This window comes from Tetrahymena thermophila (genome assembly GCF_000189635.1).
Source record: "Tetrahymena thermophila SB210 genomic scaffold scf_8254638, whole genome shotgun sequence".
Classification (NCBI taxonomy): domain Eukaryota; phylum Ciliophora; class Oligohymenophorea; order Hymenostomatida; family Tetrahymenidae; genus Tetrahymena; species Tetrahymena thermophila.
In genome coordinates, this window is record NW_002476407.1 from 1 (window position 1) to 15797 (window position 15797).

General features: G+C 22.0%; 7 protein-coding genes across 7 annotated transcripts; 5 read left to right on the forward strand and 2 right to left on the reverse strand. All coding sequences in view use genetic code 6, as the record gives it.

Moving 5' to 3' along the window:
- Positions 1-315: 315 nt before the first annotated feature.
- On the forward strand, positions 316-1073 carry TTHERM_00188280 (Ras family small GTPase; the record flags this gene model as incomplete). Its single annotated transcript, XM_001016504.3, has 2 exons — positions 316-448; positions 523-1073. The coding sequence occupies 2 exons, from the start codon at positions 316-318 to the stop codon at positions 1071-1073; spliced, it is 684 nt and encodes a 227-aa protein (XP_001016504.2).
- A 784-nt stretch (positions 1074-1857) lies between these two features.
- Positions 1858-3729, forward strand: TTHERM_00188290 (hypothetical protein; the record flags this gene model as incomplete). Its single annotated transcript, XM_001016505.3, has 1 exon — positions 1858-3729. One exon carries the CDS (start codon positions 1858-1860, stop codon positions 3727-3729), a length of 1872 nt encoding a protein of 623 aa, XP_001016505.2.
- Positions 3730-4655: 926 nt separating this feature from the next.
- TTHERM_00188300 (hypothetical protein) lies at positions 4656-6405 on the reverse strand (the record flags this gene model as incomplete). Its single annotated transcript, XM_001016506.3, has 2 exons — positions 4656-5692; positions 5787-6405. The coding sequence occupies 2 exons, from the start codon at positions 6403-6405 to the stop codon at positions 4656-4658; spliced, it is 1656 nt and encodes a 551-aa protein (XP_001016506.1).
- Positions 6406-6759: 354 nt separating this feature from the next.
- TTHERM_00188310 (hypothetical protein) lies at positions 6760-9396 on the forward strand (the record flags this gene model as incomplete). The annotated part of the gene is made up of 1 exon (XM_001016507.3): positions 6760-9396. One exon carries the CDS (start codon positions 6760-6762, stop codon positions 9394-9396), a length of 2637 nt encoding a protein of 878 aa, XP_001016507.1.
- A 411-nt stretch (positions 9397-9807) lies between these two features.
- TTHERM_00188320 (transmembrane protein, putative) lies at positions 9808-10740 on the reverse strand (the record flags this gene model as incomplete). The annotated part of the gene is made up of 1 exon (XM_001016508.1): positions 9808-10740. One exon carries the CDS (start codon positions 10738-10740, stop codon positions 9808-9810), a length of 933 nt encoding a protein of 310 aa, XP_001016508.1.
- A 2611-nt stretch (positions 10741-13351) lies between these two features.
- Positions 13352-13901, forward strand: TTHERM_00188330 (RING-type zinc-finger, LisH dimerization motif protein; the record flags this gene model as incomplete). Its single annotated transcript, XM_001016509.3, has 2 exons — positions 13352-13545; positions 13637-13901. Exons 1-2 carry the CDS (start codon positions 13412-13414, stop codon positions 13899-13901), a joined length of 399 nt encoding a protein of 132 aa, XP_001016509.3. The 5' UTR covers positions 13352-13411.
- Positions 13902-14232: 331 nt separating this feature from the next.
- Positions 14233-15634, forward strand: TTHERM_00188340 (zinc finger, C3HC4 type (RING finger) protein; the record flags this gene model as incomplete). Its single annotated transcript, XM_001016510.2, has 3 exons — positions 14233-14351; positions 14448-14790; positions 14873-15634. The coding sequence occupies 3 exons, from the start codon at positions 14233-14235 to the stop codon at positions 15632-15634; spliced, it is 1224 nt and encodes a 407-aa protein (XP_001016510.2).
- Between the last annotated feature and the right edge of the window lie 163 nt (positions 15635-15797).

A 15797-nucleotide genomic window follows, 5' to 3' on the forward strand; every position in this document is an offset into this window, starting at 1 on the left:
CAACCCCAACCCCAACCCCAACCCCAACCCCGCAGCAAATTGTAATATTAAATTTAAAATATTATATTTATCAATTAATGAGCTGATCAAGTTGATAATCAGAAAAAAACTTTTCTAATGAATAAAAAAAGAATATGCTTGTTAATAAGAGAAAATATTATTATCAAAAAATTATAATATACGTTTAATAAAAGAATTACTTTGAAAAAGATATTGTCAGACTAATTAAATTATCCCTTAATAAAGCGCATAATAAGTCAATTAATTAAAAATTTAGTGAAAAATATCTAAAAATTTTTTTGTAATTTTAATAATATGAATAAAAGCATTTCATTAACTAGTAAAAAGCACTACAGTATTTTGTTGATAGGAGGTACTGGTGTAGGTAAATCATGCCTGAAAAATCGTATAATAAGAAAAAAATTTTAAACTGAAATAAGTACAGTAGGTATTACACATTTATAATTAATTAGCTATTAATTTTAGTTTTCTAATTATATCATTTTAAATGAACTAAAAAAGGTGTAAATTAGCAACATTTAGACTACACTTATAAAAATAAGCAAATTAAGCTGATGATTACTGATACTGCAGGATAGGAGTAATTTAAATCTATTACCAAATCATATTATAAAGATTGTTTTGCAGTCTTATTCTGTTTTTCGGGAGACTCACCTAGAAGCTTGAAAGAAGCTGAACATTATGCAAGACAATTTTAAGTAAATTACTAAAATAGCAAGGCTCCTGAAGGTTTTGCACCAATTTGCTTGTTCGTAAGAAACAAATGTGATATGTCTGAAAATATTTTCACTTAGAATGTTATAGATAACACTATAAATGGAATTTCAGAGTTGTATTAGGAATTCAAAGGTTTCTAAAACATTAAGTTTTTTGAAGTAAGCGCTAAAGAAGGAACTAATACAGAAAGCTTACTTTAGTATGTTGTTGAAGAACTAGACAAATAAAATGTATTCGATATAAAGGAATAGAATGGAACTGTTATTCTCAATTAGAATTAGGATAAAAACTAGGAAAAAAATAATGAATCATCATCTTCTGGTTGTTGTAAATGATCGCTTTACTAAAAGACAATAACAATAAAATAAATTTATAAAATTCTATATAATAACAAAATTAATTTATCAAATTCAATTTTAAACTCATTCTATATACCTCCTACCCTACCTTCTCCTTTCCTTTTAGAAGTCTTCATGAAAAAAAATAAAAAATTTACAAAATATAATAAAATTGTATTAATAATTATGGTAGATAGTGCAAGTCTTGCCCTACATTCAAATACAAAATAAGAGCTGCTCGGTCAGGATAATAAGATTAATTATTGATTATATAAAATTATAAAACAAACTGTCTTTAAAACTAAAATTGTTTTTTCTTACTAATCAATAAATTTCATTCTGTAAGGATGGATATTCTTAAAGCTGCCTAATGTTATTAATTAATTAACTAACAAACTTAATAAGATTATGATATATGATTAGAAAAGTTATTTGATTAATTAGCATCAATTTAATTATATATTCTATTAAATTACATTTCTATCAAATTTTTTTCTTTCTAAAATTTAATTCTAATTTTTCGAAACCCTCCCTCCCTCCTTTACTTAATTAATAGTTATTATTAGTTGATTTTTAATTTTCTCTTTTATTTTGGATTCTAATATTTTTACTATAATAAATCAGTATTTATGCTCACAAAATAAATAGAATTTCCGCCTAATTTAAATTTTATAATTCATTAATTAATTTATTCATTTAAATTATTATTGTCTTTTGACTGTCATATAAATTAAATTTATTTAAAAAATATTGCAAATTATAAAATTTTAAAATATTTGATATGAACTATATGGAGTCTTCTGATGAATATATAGAGCTTAATAATGCCATTCACACAACTATGAGCAGAATTAGCGAAATAGATAAAATTACTTCTGAATTAGCTCTTGAGAAATTGAATCTCTAAAAGAAGTTAGAATAACTAAAATTATAAATTTAGAACATTCCTTATCACACATATTAAAATGGAAGAACCTTTTATGATGAGTATGAAAATAACTAGCTCGGTTTTATGAATAATGGAATAGACAATTACAGTGATTTTCCTTCTATGGCTTGTTAATTTCCTTACTATAATAGAGCTTAAAATCTAATTTAAAATAACGGAAATGCTAATTCATACTACACTCATGATCAAGCTATGATAAATGACCATGTTGATGACTATTTTGATACAGATTTTAATCAAAAAATGTACTATTAATAACAAAAATAAGTTTCTAATGAGAAGTTCTCGTCTTTCAATAACTTGAATTAGGATAATCATATCATAGAAAATAATCTTCAGCTTAGCAAAGAAGATTTAACTAAACCATTTATTAATAATGAAAATTTAAAGTTGGACCATGAGTTGTTGTTGCCCCTAAATAATAACAGTTAAATGTTAAATACAAATTCTAAAGATTCATCGAATAACATTATTTAAAATGATAACATTCCAATATCAATTTATTAGAATAATAGTTAAATTGCTTCTAAAATATAAGAAGAGACACTCGAAAATTAAGAGCAAAAGAGTGTCCAAAATAATAGTGTCATATAATCGAAATATAGCAACTTCCTCTAATAAGTGATTAACCCACAAAGCAAATAACCATCAATAGAATCAATAGAGCAATAGATTAATAAAGATTAACATGAAAAATAGTTAAGCCCTTCATACAGCAGACAATTTAAAAAGAATAACAAATAAGGTGACTTAATCCTTTAAACCCCTCAGCAAAACGTAGATGATATGTTGGATTATGAGAAATAGGAAATGACAAAATAAAAAGGTGTGTCTGGTTTTAATAAAATAAAAAAAGAAAAAAATAAACACTATAAAAAGAATAGTGCAAGCGAAACAATAAAATTATGTAAATATAATCATGAATAGAATAAGAAGAAGAATACAAAATGTTTTACTAAAGAGTAATCTTATTCTAATTAAGATTGTTTAAGTTAGTTTGAAAATAGTTTTCTACAAAATATTTAAAACCTAAATCACGACGAGTTAATTTCTAATAACAGAAATAATTAAACCCAAATCACTTAAAAAAATAATGTTCATATTGACTAAGCAGATAACGAAAACTCACAACCACTTAACAAACTAAAAGAAGAAAACATTGAAAAATAAAAGTTATTGTATCTCTCATAGAAAAAATAATTTTTAGAAACATTACCAGAAGATTCTTTAAGATTTTAATACAGCAAATAGCTTCAATATCTTTAAGATATTAATTTAGGAAAAAGTACATCTGATGAAAACATTGAAATGATTAACAATGAAGAGCAATCTTTCGATAAATCTGCAAAAAAAAGTTAAAAAAGTAAATCTGATTTAAAATAAAATAACTCCTAAAAATAAGTAATGCTAGAAATAGCTGACAATGTTATGAATGAGCAAATATACACAAATGAGGATATTTAGAGAATGTATTAACATTTTTTGATTACTTTTAATAACAATAAAGTTAAATATACTAAAAGAGGCAAAGGTTATTACAGATATCCAAGCACTTTAAAAATGAAGGTTGTTGAATTCTCAAAACACATCAAACTAATTTAGATTTAAAAAGACACTTAAATCAGCTAAGAAACTATAAGAAAGTGGTAAAAAAGATATACGGAAATACCTGACTAAATGGTTGAGTATGATTTCATCGAGTGAAAAAAATAACACTTTAAACAAACTTTTGTAGTATTTTAATATAACTGATTATTTCAATATTAATTTTATATTTCAAAAAAAATATAATATTATTAATTTATGTCTTTTATTGTAAGCAATTAAATATAATTCAATTCTTTTTGTTTTTAAATATTTCATGTAAATCCTTAAAAAGATTCTTTTGGTTAGCAATATTTTATAAAAAGCAATTTTGTGGATAAAAAAATAAAACTTTAATACTATTTTTTATATTTTTGTACATTGTTTAAATAATTGGTATTAATTTATAATATAAATAAATTATTTTCTACTGTTGCTTTATGCATTTTAACTATTAAATTGTTTTTTTAATTTTTTCATTTAACTTAAAAATATTTCTTTAATCTATCCAAAAGGTAATTAAATAGTTCACAAATTTTTTTAAAATTTAAGATATAATGTTTTATAGAATTTAATTATCTGTAATTGCTAATATAATTGGTATTAATTTATAATTTAAATAAATTATTTTCTATAGTTACTTTACGCTTTTAACTATTAAATATTTAATTTGTTTTTTTAATTTTTTCATTTAACTTAAAAATATTTCTTTTATTTATCCAAAAGCTAATTAAATAGTTCACAAATTTTTTTTAAATTTAAGATATAATATTTTTTAGAATTTTATTATCTTTAATTACTAATATAATTGGTATTAATTAATAATTTAAATAAATAAATAATTTTTTATTCTTGATTATTTTATTTAAAAAATTAATATATTCATTTGTTTTTTTAATAGCTTTTGAAACATATAAAAAATTTCTTTTTCTTGGCCATAAATTTTTTGAAAAATTTAATAATTTCAATACAAATAAATTATAAACAGAAAAATTATATTATATTGAAAATAAACAATTTAACTTTATAATATTATTAATTATTCTTCAGTAAATACTAACTCTTTTTATCACAACAACTTGTCCATTATGCTTAATTAAATAAAGCTTTTATCCGTCAATTGTCTAAAAAAAATTAATATAAGGATTCTTTTCACTTTTATTAATTAAGAATATGTTTTTTTCATTCTACATTTATAAAATGTAAGTATCTATAACTTCAAAGTGGGAATCGTAGAGAAGATAAACGTAATTAGAGTCTTTGGAAAATTCTGCTTTTAGTAGTTTTTTTACCTGAGTATTCATTAGTTCCTTTTCGAAAACTAGATTCTTTGATGCCATATAGAGAGATATTGTTTAGTTCTACTAATCATCTTTTTATGAAACTAAAAGAAGGTACTTATAGTTTTAAGATATGTAGTATTCTTTAACATTCATTTTGGGTTAAACTTTAACTTCAGTCAGAGAACCATTGGATTCAAATATGTCTAGTGACTTGTCAGATTTAATTAATAAAAACTCTGAAAGCATACTCATCTCTTTTTTAAAGTAGAACTAAAAATTTGAGTTGATTTCATACACTACTTAGAGAGTGTTGTAGTTTAAAAGTATGAGCTTATTCAAATTTTATACTGCGACCAGTATTCTTCTAAAATAAAACTAAACTTATTCGAATTTCTCATTTATAGAAAATTTTAATGGTATTTTTTAGAGTTAAATTTTTTTGGTGTATTGGTTATTTTATTAGTCGCATAAGCACAACTAAAAGAGATTAAAAGCATCATCTTTCAAAATAGCAAAATATCTTTCGCAACTTGAGAAGTCAAAATCTTTAATATTTTAATTGCAAACTATGTCAAAGTTTAGCTTATAATGGCTAAACTTTTTCTAGTTTATCTAAGAATAGATTTTAAGATGCATATTGTTTTCTTGTTTTATAACTTGTCCCATCAAGAATCCATCAAAACAAAATTTAATAAGTTCTGGTGAAATATTATTATCGTATGTATTATTGTTTTCTACATGGAACTTCTTTAAAAGTTTTGCTTTTTCTTCAGAAAACCAAGTGTTTGCTCCTTAAATTTCTTAAAAAAAAATATTTTAAAATAAAATTCTATCAAAAATCATTTTAAAATAAAACTCTTTAAAAAATAATTTTAAAATAAAATTAAAAATTACGAAGTAAAAAGTGATTTATTATTGAAAGGATATCATTACAAAAGCCTTACAAAATATTAAACTGGACTTTAATGTTAATTTGTTTGATATTTTCATTTAGATTATGATGCTTGTTATAAACAATTTCATTCAGATTTTTAATTATTGTGTTGTAATTTCTAGCTTGCAACCTCATGAGAGCAGTCTCTTTATTAATTTCAAAGATATTATAAGATTTACTTCTTATTTACATTTCTCTTTGAGATCTGATGAAGGTAAATAGGTTCTGTAAAAGATGATCTAAATATCTATTATACATAGTAATACAATCATTTATTTCTATTACTTATGCAACATGCTCGGCAGGGATCAAGCTTGTATCTTCATTTTCTATATCGAATTTAACTATTTTATTTTTCCTTATACTTTTTGATAGCAAGTTAACACTATTAAAGAAGTTAATTTCACTGAAAAAACTCTGTTTAGAAGCTACTTCAACAAATTAGCAAGAGGAGTCGTGAGATTTTGATATAGAATGAAAATCACAGTTCATGCAAAGTAGTTTAAATCTTAAGTAGCAGTTTTCATTTATACAGGTTGCAATCTTAAAATGATTTGGTTTCTTTCCACAGTAGAGCATTTATTACTTGAAAAAGAAGTTTTTGTCTATTAATTTGCTAATTTGTTAAATTAATTATAAAGTAAAATTTATTCTAATTATTAGAAATTAGAATTATTATTTGTTGGGTAGATAGATAGATAGATTTACCACTTATTTTTTGATTTGAGGATTCTTTAAAAAATTTATTTTTAATTTTTGTTTTTAAGCAATTTTTTTTAATTAATTTCCTTCTAATAATTTTCTTATTTGTTGATTAAAGAAATTTAATAGAGTGTTTAAAATAATTTTTAAATAATACAGGAGGATGAAAAGAAAAAAATAAATGACATAAAATCATAAAAATTTTAATTTAATACAAAATTATAAAAATAAATGACTGATATTCCTTATTGGCTTATTAGAGCTCATAGAGATAATTTATTTGCCTTGCAGAACTGCATAAACAATCCTAGTCCAGCCGAAAATGAGTTAGCTATTGAAATGTACAAGACTTTGCTTTCTCATGACTCTGGATTTAGTGACTTTAAATACATCATTCTTAATGAATGGTGGGTCAATCCCAATAAGCCCTGGCTTGGTAAGGGAGATCTTGCATTCACAAACGGAAAAAACATATTAGTTGTTGAAGTCAAGCGAATTAAAGGCTCTACTAAATAGCTAAAGTTGTAAAAACTAACTAAGGTAATAAGATAAGCAAGATACTATGCATTGATGATTAAGAAATTCCGTGATAGATAGAGATTTCCTATTCCTGAATACAATTAATATTTTTGCAAATCAAAAATTCATGCAGCGTTTTACACTAACTTAGACAAAAATATTATTTTAGTTAAACACCCCAAAAGAATTAGTTCAAGCAATAAAAAAAGATTAATAGATCTTCCTAAAAATTTAACCACTTAGGAAGTAATAAACACAAATAAATTAAATGTAGAGTTAGTTGAAGACCAAACTCCAATTCATTAAAAAATTTTTTCCTCTTAAGTTAAAATTGAAGAAAACCAAACACAGCAAAAACAAAATATTTAACTAATTAAAGAAAATAATAATTAATAACAATTATTTTTAGTTAAATAACCTAATTATAAAATAATAGAAGAATCTAAAGATAATGAGATTATCTTTATAGATCATAAAATTAATCTATAAAATACTCCTTAAAATAAAATAAAATCAAGTAACAGTGCTTTGAAAAAATTTGATGATGTTATTACAATAAAGACGGACTCAAAAAATAGGAAATTTTTAGTTGACTCGATAGAATGGGATCAAAAGGAACGAATTGAAATATCTTCAGATGAAAATGTTGACCCTAAAAAATAGGTCATAATTGATCAAGCAATAAAACCATATTTTAAAAATAGTACTACGGCTAACTAGAACTCTCTTAAAAACGATATTATTTTCTTAAATGAAATTAAACCTTACAAAAAATAATCTCCTGATTTAATTTTATTGAATTCTATTTAGAATAAAATATAGATACCAATACAATCTGAATCTCCTAAGATTATTCCCTTTAACATGTCTTTAGCTCTCTCAAAAAATTTTGATATAAATTGCTCTTTAAATTAGTTGAGTGTTCCTCAATAATAAAAAGAAGTGGTTGAAGATGATTATTGTGATGTTTCTCTTTGCAGTTTTATCGATATAGCCAGTTTTGATTTAGATAATTCTTATTTATAAGTAAAGAATAATAATCATATAAATAATAACTATAATAGGTAAAGTAGCATCTTATTAGGTCCATATAATAATAATTAGTAGCTTTATCAACCTTTGAAAGATATAGTTCAGCAAAAACTTTTAGAGTTTAACGATAGCACATAAATAAATAATAATTTAAATGAAAATAATAAAGGCCTTAGCCAGCTAGAAAAAATTATAATTGAGCAAAATGATATTTTGGTTGAAATAAATGATTCAAATAAAGAGAGTAAACAAAAATGTGGTAAATCTCCTTTAAAATAAAAAGATGATGATTTGTAAATGTTAAAGAATAACTTTAATACTGAATAGATTATAAATAATTAAGATTAAGTGATTATATCCCAATAATGCTAAGAGAAAAATACAGAAAGTGTGATTCAAATAGATGCTTTAAAAGAAGATTGTACTGAATAAAATAATAACATAAATAATTAAAACAATAAGGATGAATAAAAAGATTAAATTGAAAATACCAACTTAATTAGACATAGTGAAGAAAATTAATAGATTTAAATTTAAAGTAGTTAAATTAATTTAAATGATTAACAGACACATGAATACTAAAATGATTCTTTTTATGAATTTATGCTATAATAAATTTTAATCTAAGAATAAATACAAGAAATATATAACGAAAAAGAAGTTTTATATGATGATAAAAATATAGAATTTGATTAAATTGATGAATAAATGTTGGGTTTTCCTAAAATATACAAAAATTTGTTTTAGAAAAATACTAAAGAAAATTTTCCTAGAGTAGATAAGATATTGTAAGTAAATTAATTAAATGCTTAAAATATGTAACAAATGGATATATTAAGCGAATAAGAAATATAATCTGATTTCTGTAACATTTAAAATTAGGAGAAAAAGAAAAAGAAAAAAATAATCAAGATTAACAAAAATTAATTTTAAGATAATATTGATGAAAAAAATTTTAATTTGAATTGCATTCAAGATAAAATAATAGAATTAAGCTAAAAATCTTTTAAAATTATTAAAAAATTTGATATATCAAAAGATTAAAGCGCATCTTGTTACTAATAACAAATTATTCCTGAATAAGAACTAAGAAATAACAACAACAATTATAATTATTTAGGATAGTTTAAGCTTGAAAAGAATTAAGATATTATTTAAAAAAGTCCTTCACCTAAAATCACCTAAAGAATTTAAAATAAAATGACTAAAAAAATAAAAATTGTTAAATCGGATGAAATATTTAAAGGTAAAAAGATAAATATTGTGTATAAATAACCGTGCAGAGAAAAAAAATAGTAATTTATTGAAAGCATGTGAAAAACGTTAACATATTTCGATATAATCAAAAGATTGCATCTTTATTTTGCTTTAAAATAAACAACCATATCAATTAAAACACGGTCTCTTTCCTAATATAAATTAATAGCAATTATTTATAAAAATTTAAGGAGATTTTGACAGATATTAAAAAAAAATTATTTAATCTGTCATACACAGTTTTAATAGAACTATAAATGATTAAATTTAATTTTGAGCTTTTAACTAGAAAGCTGAGTACTTTATCTATAACTAATAAACATGGCTAAATTTAATAAATAACCATAGAAATTATAAATTATTTACAAATATTTATTAATAACTTAATTTAATTGTATTTTGCTATATAAAATAATTTTATTTATATTTTATTCTTTTATTTATATTAATTATTATTAAAATTGATCATTTTCATGCAGCTTATATTTATTCTTGTTATTATTATTACTAATCTTAAGTCTTCTATTATTATTCTGGTTGCTTTTATTAATTATGGCTTAAGCTCTCTTAACTGTTGCCACAATTAATATTTTTTTAAGATTGAGTTCTTACTTCTACCATTTGAATTTATTGTTCTATTGAACCTTTTATTTGTTCTTCTTCTGGATTTACTTGAGCTTTTTGTGAAACGAATTTATTGTTAACTGCTTCGATTCTGCTGTGCTTGAATTTTTCATATAAGTATTTTCCGAGACAGAAATGAAGGAAAGTCACCAAAATAGCTGCGACGGCAAACACATAACTCATAATTGAAACCCAACTCATAACTTTATATACAGGCTTTGTTAATAAAGTGACAATGAGGTTATCAATAAGATATGCGATACTAGCAATCAATATAGGAATATAATGTTTCCATTTAAATGCAATATTATTAATAAAAAATTCAATGTAAGTGCAAAAGAAAAATCCACCGTGATAGCTTGCAGTGGTAAACATGTACCAACTACTTTCCTTATATTTTTCTTCTACACTTGGGTAGACACCAATCCAATAAAGTAAAAATATGGTAATTTCTACTGAGAAAGAGATTTAAAATAAAAAGTGGCAAACCTACCAAAAAGATGTATATGTTTTTTTAGTAATTTTGAATCTTATCATATCTATGATAGTAAATAAAAAGTAAAGATTGACTAAGTTAGCTCCACAGAGTGTAAGATATTTCAAATTAGTAATTAAAGGTAAAAAAGTGAAATCTCCAGCGTCTTAATCATATATTTGACACCACCATAAAAAGTGGACATATATAAAAATAATTAAACGTATTGCTAAAAGCAAGCTATAATTATTTTTAAGTAGATAAGACTCGTGTAATTGAGATTTCTCACCCTTATAGAATACCATTTTTTTTCTTTTTTCTTTTTATTTTTATTATTTACTGTATTAATATTAGTTTTACAATTAATAATAATTATAATTCCTCTCAGTTAACTAGTTTTAATAGCAGATTATAATTTTATTCTATCCAATCTATTGACTAGATCTTTGATCTTTTAATTTCAAGAAATTTGAACTTTTTATCAGAATTTTGCAGTCAAATACATATTTTGGTTCTATTAACACAATCGAGTTAGTAGAAATATACTGGCTTATTATTAATTTTAGTTGTATAAATTGAGATGTCTTGCTAACATTATATTATTAAATGAAGTATTTTTGAATGATTTATGTTAAATTTTAAAACTTATTAGTAATCTTGGATCAAAAATTATTTTTATTTTCGAAGGTGGAGTCGTCCTTTTATTACCAATTTTTACTTTACACCTAATTAATAATAAATAATTAAAGACAGACACTCCTCTTCAATGATATTTTTCTTGAAAATATTTAGCGTTAATGTAAATTGAATTACGTAATATTTGTTGTGTAAATTTTGCAATAGATTAAAAAGACTATGATGTATATTTGTAGTACGAAACTTATCAATCAAAATGTATTTATGTGGGTATAGTTGATTTAATATATATTTTTAATTACAAATTATTGAAATTTGTTAATTTGTAAAATATTCAATAGGGGATTTACATTATTTAGAAAGTATCATTAATGAGTGAATAGCCATAAATTTAATTTTAACTAATTTATCACACTAAAACTCCCTTTTTACTAAAAATATGAAAATCTTGGTTCAGATTTTACTGCTTATGTTAAAATTAATTATTTTATAAAATAAATCTAGCTCTTGCCTATCTAAAAATAGATATAAAATTAATAAATTTCTAGAATGCAAGAATTAATTTGTCTCTGTTTATAAGTTATAATAAATAAATAATTTAATTTATTGTTTGTTTGTTTGTTTATTTCTTAGCAACCAACAATTATTTAAATTATTTATCAAAATTTGATTTGAAATCACCATTCAAAATACATTTTTCTAAATCATATTTTTTGATAATTCATTTTAACTTACATTAATTACATATACAAAGCGTTTTACAAAATTTAATTCATTATAATCTCTTCACAACACACACGTGCAAACTAAATAATACTTTTTTGATTATAATTTATTTATCATCTCTTTGATATAATTATATTTTAATAAATCAATCATAATTACCCCATTATTTTACTAGAATTTTAATATAAGAGTTATCAAAAATTTTCTTTTTTCAAGTGAAAAAATCAAGAAATTTCATCAACTCTACAATTAATTATATCACTTGAATTAAATTTTTTCGTTACTAATTTTTAATAATAAAATAGAAAAAGTTAATTGTAAACTAATTAATTTGAGCTTTTAATAAAAAATCCAAGTACAAATTCATTACTTTCATAAATTTTACTAAATAATACAAAATAAGTAATATGAATATCAATCATACTAAATCCTGCAAAAAATTTAGACAAAGCTATAAAATTGATAATTTTATCAAATTACTCTTTTTATAATTTCCATCTAATTTTAAAAAATAAGTTTGCTAAAATTTTTAGAAAATTTATATAAAACTCAAAAAGATATTTTATTATTCTCAAAAGAAAGTTTGTAACAAAATCATAAACATTATTTAAATAAATAGGATTAATGATAATTTTTTAAAGTTTTAAAATATTTAAATTCATTAAAAATAAAAAATATTAAGTAAATTATTTCAAATATGGTTAAATAAATATATTTTTTACTACAAAAAAGGTCTTTATAATTTTCATAAAATGTGATTGATAGATATAATTTTATATTTTAGAAGGAAGAAAGTAAAAAGTTTAAAATCTATTAGTAAAATATGTTAACGAGCTAAATAATTAAAATTTGTAGTTTTTTTTAATTTAATGATTTGATTGCTAAGTATATTTATCATCAATATTTTAAGTATTTTAAATATTAAAAATTAAAATTTTATTTGATAAAAAGCAATATAACTCAGATATTAACTAGGCCAACTAATTATTTAAGGAAAAATAAAATATTTTTTACTACAAAAAAGGTCTTTATAATTTACATAAAATGTGATTAATATAATTTTATATTTTAGAGGAAGAAAGTAAAAAGTTTAAAATCTATTAGTAAAATATATTAATGAGCTAAATAATTAAAATTTGTTGTTTTTTTTAATTTAATGATTTGATTGCTAAGTATATTTATCATCAATTTTTTAAGTATTTTAAATATTAAAAATTAAAATTTTATTTGATAAAAAGCAATATAACTCAGATATTAACTAGGCCAACTAATTATTTAAGGAAAAATAAAATATTTTTTTGAGTTAATAATAATATTCTTTCAATTAGCTTTAAATTAAAAATTATTAATGGTATTCTAAAAATATAAAAGGCTAAATAATTAAGATATAACTCTTGTTTACAATAAAATTTTAAATTAGAATATTAAGTGATATAAATAAATAAATTAATTTTGATATAATTTTCAGAATCTACTACAAAAAATTTATGTAGAACAACCAAAATATTAATATATATCTTTGTTGCTAATTAAATTTGAAATTAATATCTTACTAAAAAATTAAAATCAATTATTAATCCCGCAATTAAAAGTAGCTTAATTAGTTAGAAATACATGAATGAAAATTAGCTAGGAGATTTATCCTATTAAAATATGAAATTCTTAAATGAAGAAAACATATCTAAGTTTTTGCATTGCCCAATATGCAAAAAGATTTTTAATAATCCTAAGCGCTTGCTATTGTGTGGGTACAGCTAATTTTTTTTTGCTTCTAACATTTGATTAAAGCTAATATTTATATTCATATATTTGAATTTTCTTTCATTTATTAACAATTAGAGATACTTTTTGTGAGAAATGTTTGCAGGTTAATGATAGTAAAAAAAAAGGAGATGTAAAAAAATGCTTTGCTTGTGGTTAAACCTATAATTAACAACAAATCCAAGATGATTTAATACCTAAAAAGATTATAGAAGACATCAAAGTTCAGTGTACAAGAACAAAAGATTGCTAGTGGGTTGGTATTCTATAAGAACATAAAATTCATATATAAAATAATGAGTGTGTTGAATAACCAGAATAAGAAAAGAAGTAAAGTGAATGATTTAATTATAATAGACGCAAATTAATTTTTCAAAGAGAATTTTTGTTTTTTTTGTTCGTTCGCTCATATTTTTATCTATGTTTAAATAAAACTCTTTCCAAATATTCTATTTCTTATACCTAATTTTAATTAGTGTTGGATATTATTCACTCATATGCAAATTATTTGTTAAATTTATTCATTTATTTGTTTATTAATTTTTTACTGTAGTCTACTACTTTAGAATTAAATGGTTAATTTATATGATTGATATAAGTATTCATAAAAAATATAAAGAAAAAAAAAATATTTATTAAAAACTAAATATTATTAAAGGAGAAATAAATTAAAAATGGAAAACCTCAAAAGCCTCGAAAATGTAAAATTTGTCAATTAAGCTTAAGTATCTAAGCATTTAGAGTGTCCTATATGCAGTAACTTCTTGCATAACCCTTTGCGTCTGACCTGTGGGTAATCATTATGAAATTTAAAGAAATTATTGAAAAACATTTTTGAAAATTATCATTAAATATTGGTTACTTATATTTTAATTTTACTTCTCAAAAGTCACACGTTTTGCTAATCATGTTTTGAAGGATTAAAGGCTTCAATATAACACAATTAAAATTTAAGATGTGCTATTTGCAGAGAAGGCATTGATTTGAGGAATATTTCTCCTGATAAGATAGCTAAAAATTTGTTAGAAGAATAAATTGTATATTGTCTTAATAGAAAAAATTCTTGTCTCTGGTAAGGGCCACTTTCCTAGTTAAGCGAGCACCTTGATAACTGTACATTTAAAGAACATGATGAGATTAGTTAAAATTTAATAAATCAATTTGATGAAAAAGTGCAATAAACAGCTAAAAACTCTGATTTAAATACAGTCATTTAAAACTAAACTTTTTTTGTAAGCATTTATTTACTTAACTTTAAATAATAAATATGGCTAAGTAGTTTTCACTAATGATGCTTTATATTTTCAAAATTAGGATGACAAATTTTAAGAAAACTACAATAAAAACGTAGGTGGATAGCTAATGGCTCGTCTTCTTAACAAAGATAAAAACTTAGGCTTACAAATTGGTAAATAGAACTTCTTAAAATTTTATTCAATCAAAGATTCAAAAAAAACTCTAAAGAATTTTATGAAAAACTCAAATGGGATTTAAATTATTTCTTCCCTCCAAAAATTTCAAATAAAACTAGACAATATTTTATAATTTTATATAAAATTGCATTTGTTTTCAAAATAATAATAGCAAAGACTTTAAGCTTAAAAGAAGACTCTAGATAATTTGGGAATAATACAAAGAAATCTGCTGATGAAAAATAGAATGCAAACTAATCATATGATACAGAAGGATTTGAAGAATAGCAAGAAGAACAAAAAAAAAATGTCGACGATCTTGATATAAACGATTTAGATGATGTTTTCCAAATGTTTTCAGATGAAAAAAGTGATACCAAAGACATCATAAATTCATAAATAACCTAAAACAATGAAAATAATGAAAAAAAATAAAATCAAAAGTAAAAAGGAAGAAAAAAATAAAAAAGTAATAGTGGAGGTGATGAGGAATATTTGCCTTAGTAAGAAAGAAAAAGGGGAAATAAAAAGAGGAAAAATGTGGGAGATCCCTTAGAAGAATTATAATTGTAATAATAATTATAGCTTTATGAATTATATGGAATAGATATAAATGATTTAGATTGAGTCACAAATAAAAACAAACCAAATAACAAACAAATGATAAATGATGGAGTCTTAATTATCTATTTATACAAAAATTTATACACTAAGCAAATAAAATATGAAACATCGAGTAATAATATATTAAATTAATATATATATAATTTATTTTTCACCTTTAGTTTATATTCAAAGTTTTGTTTTAATCTTAATTTAAGCTCTTC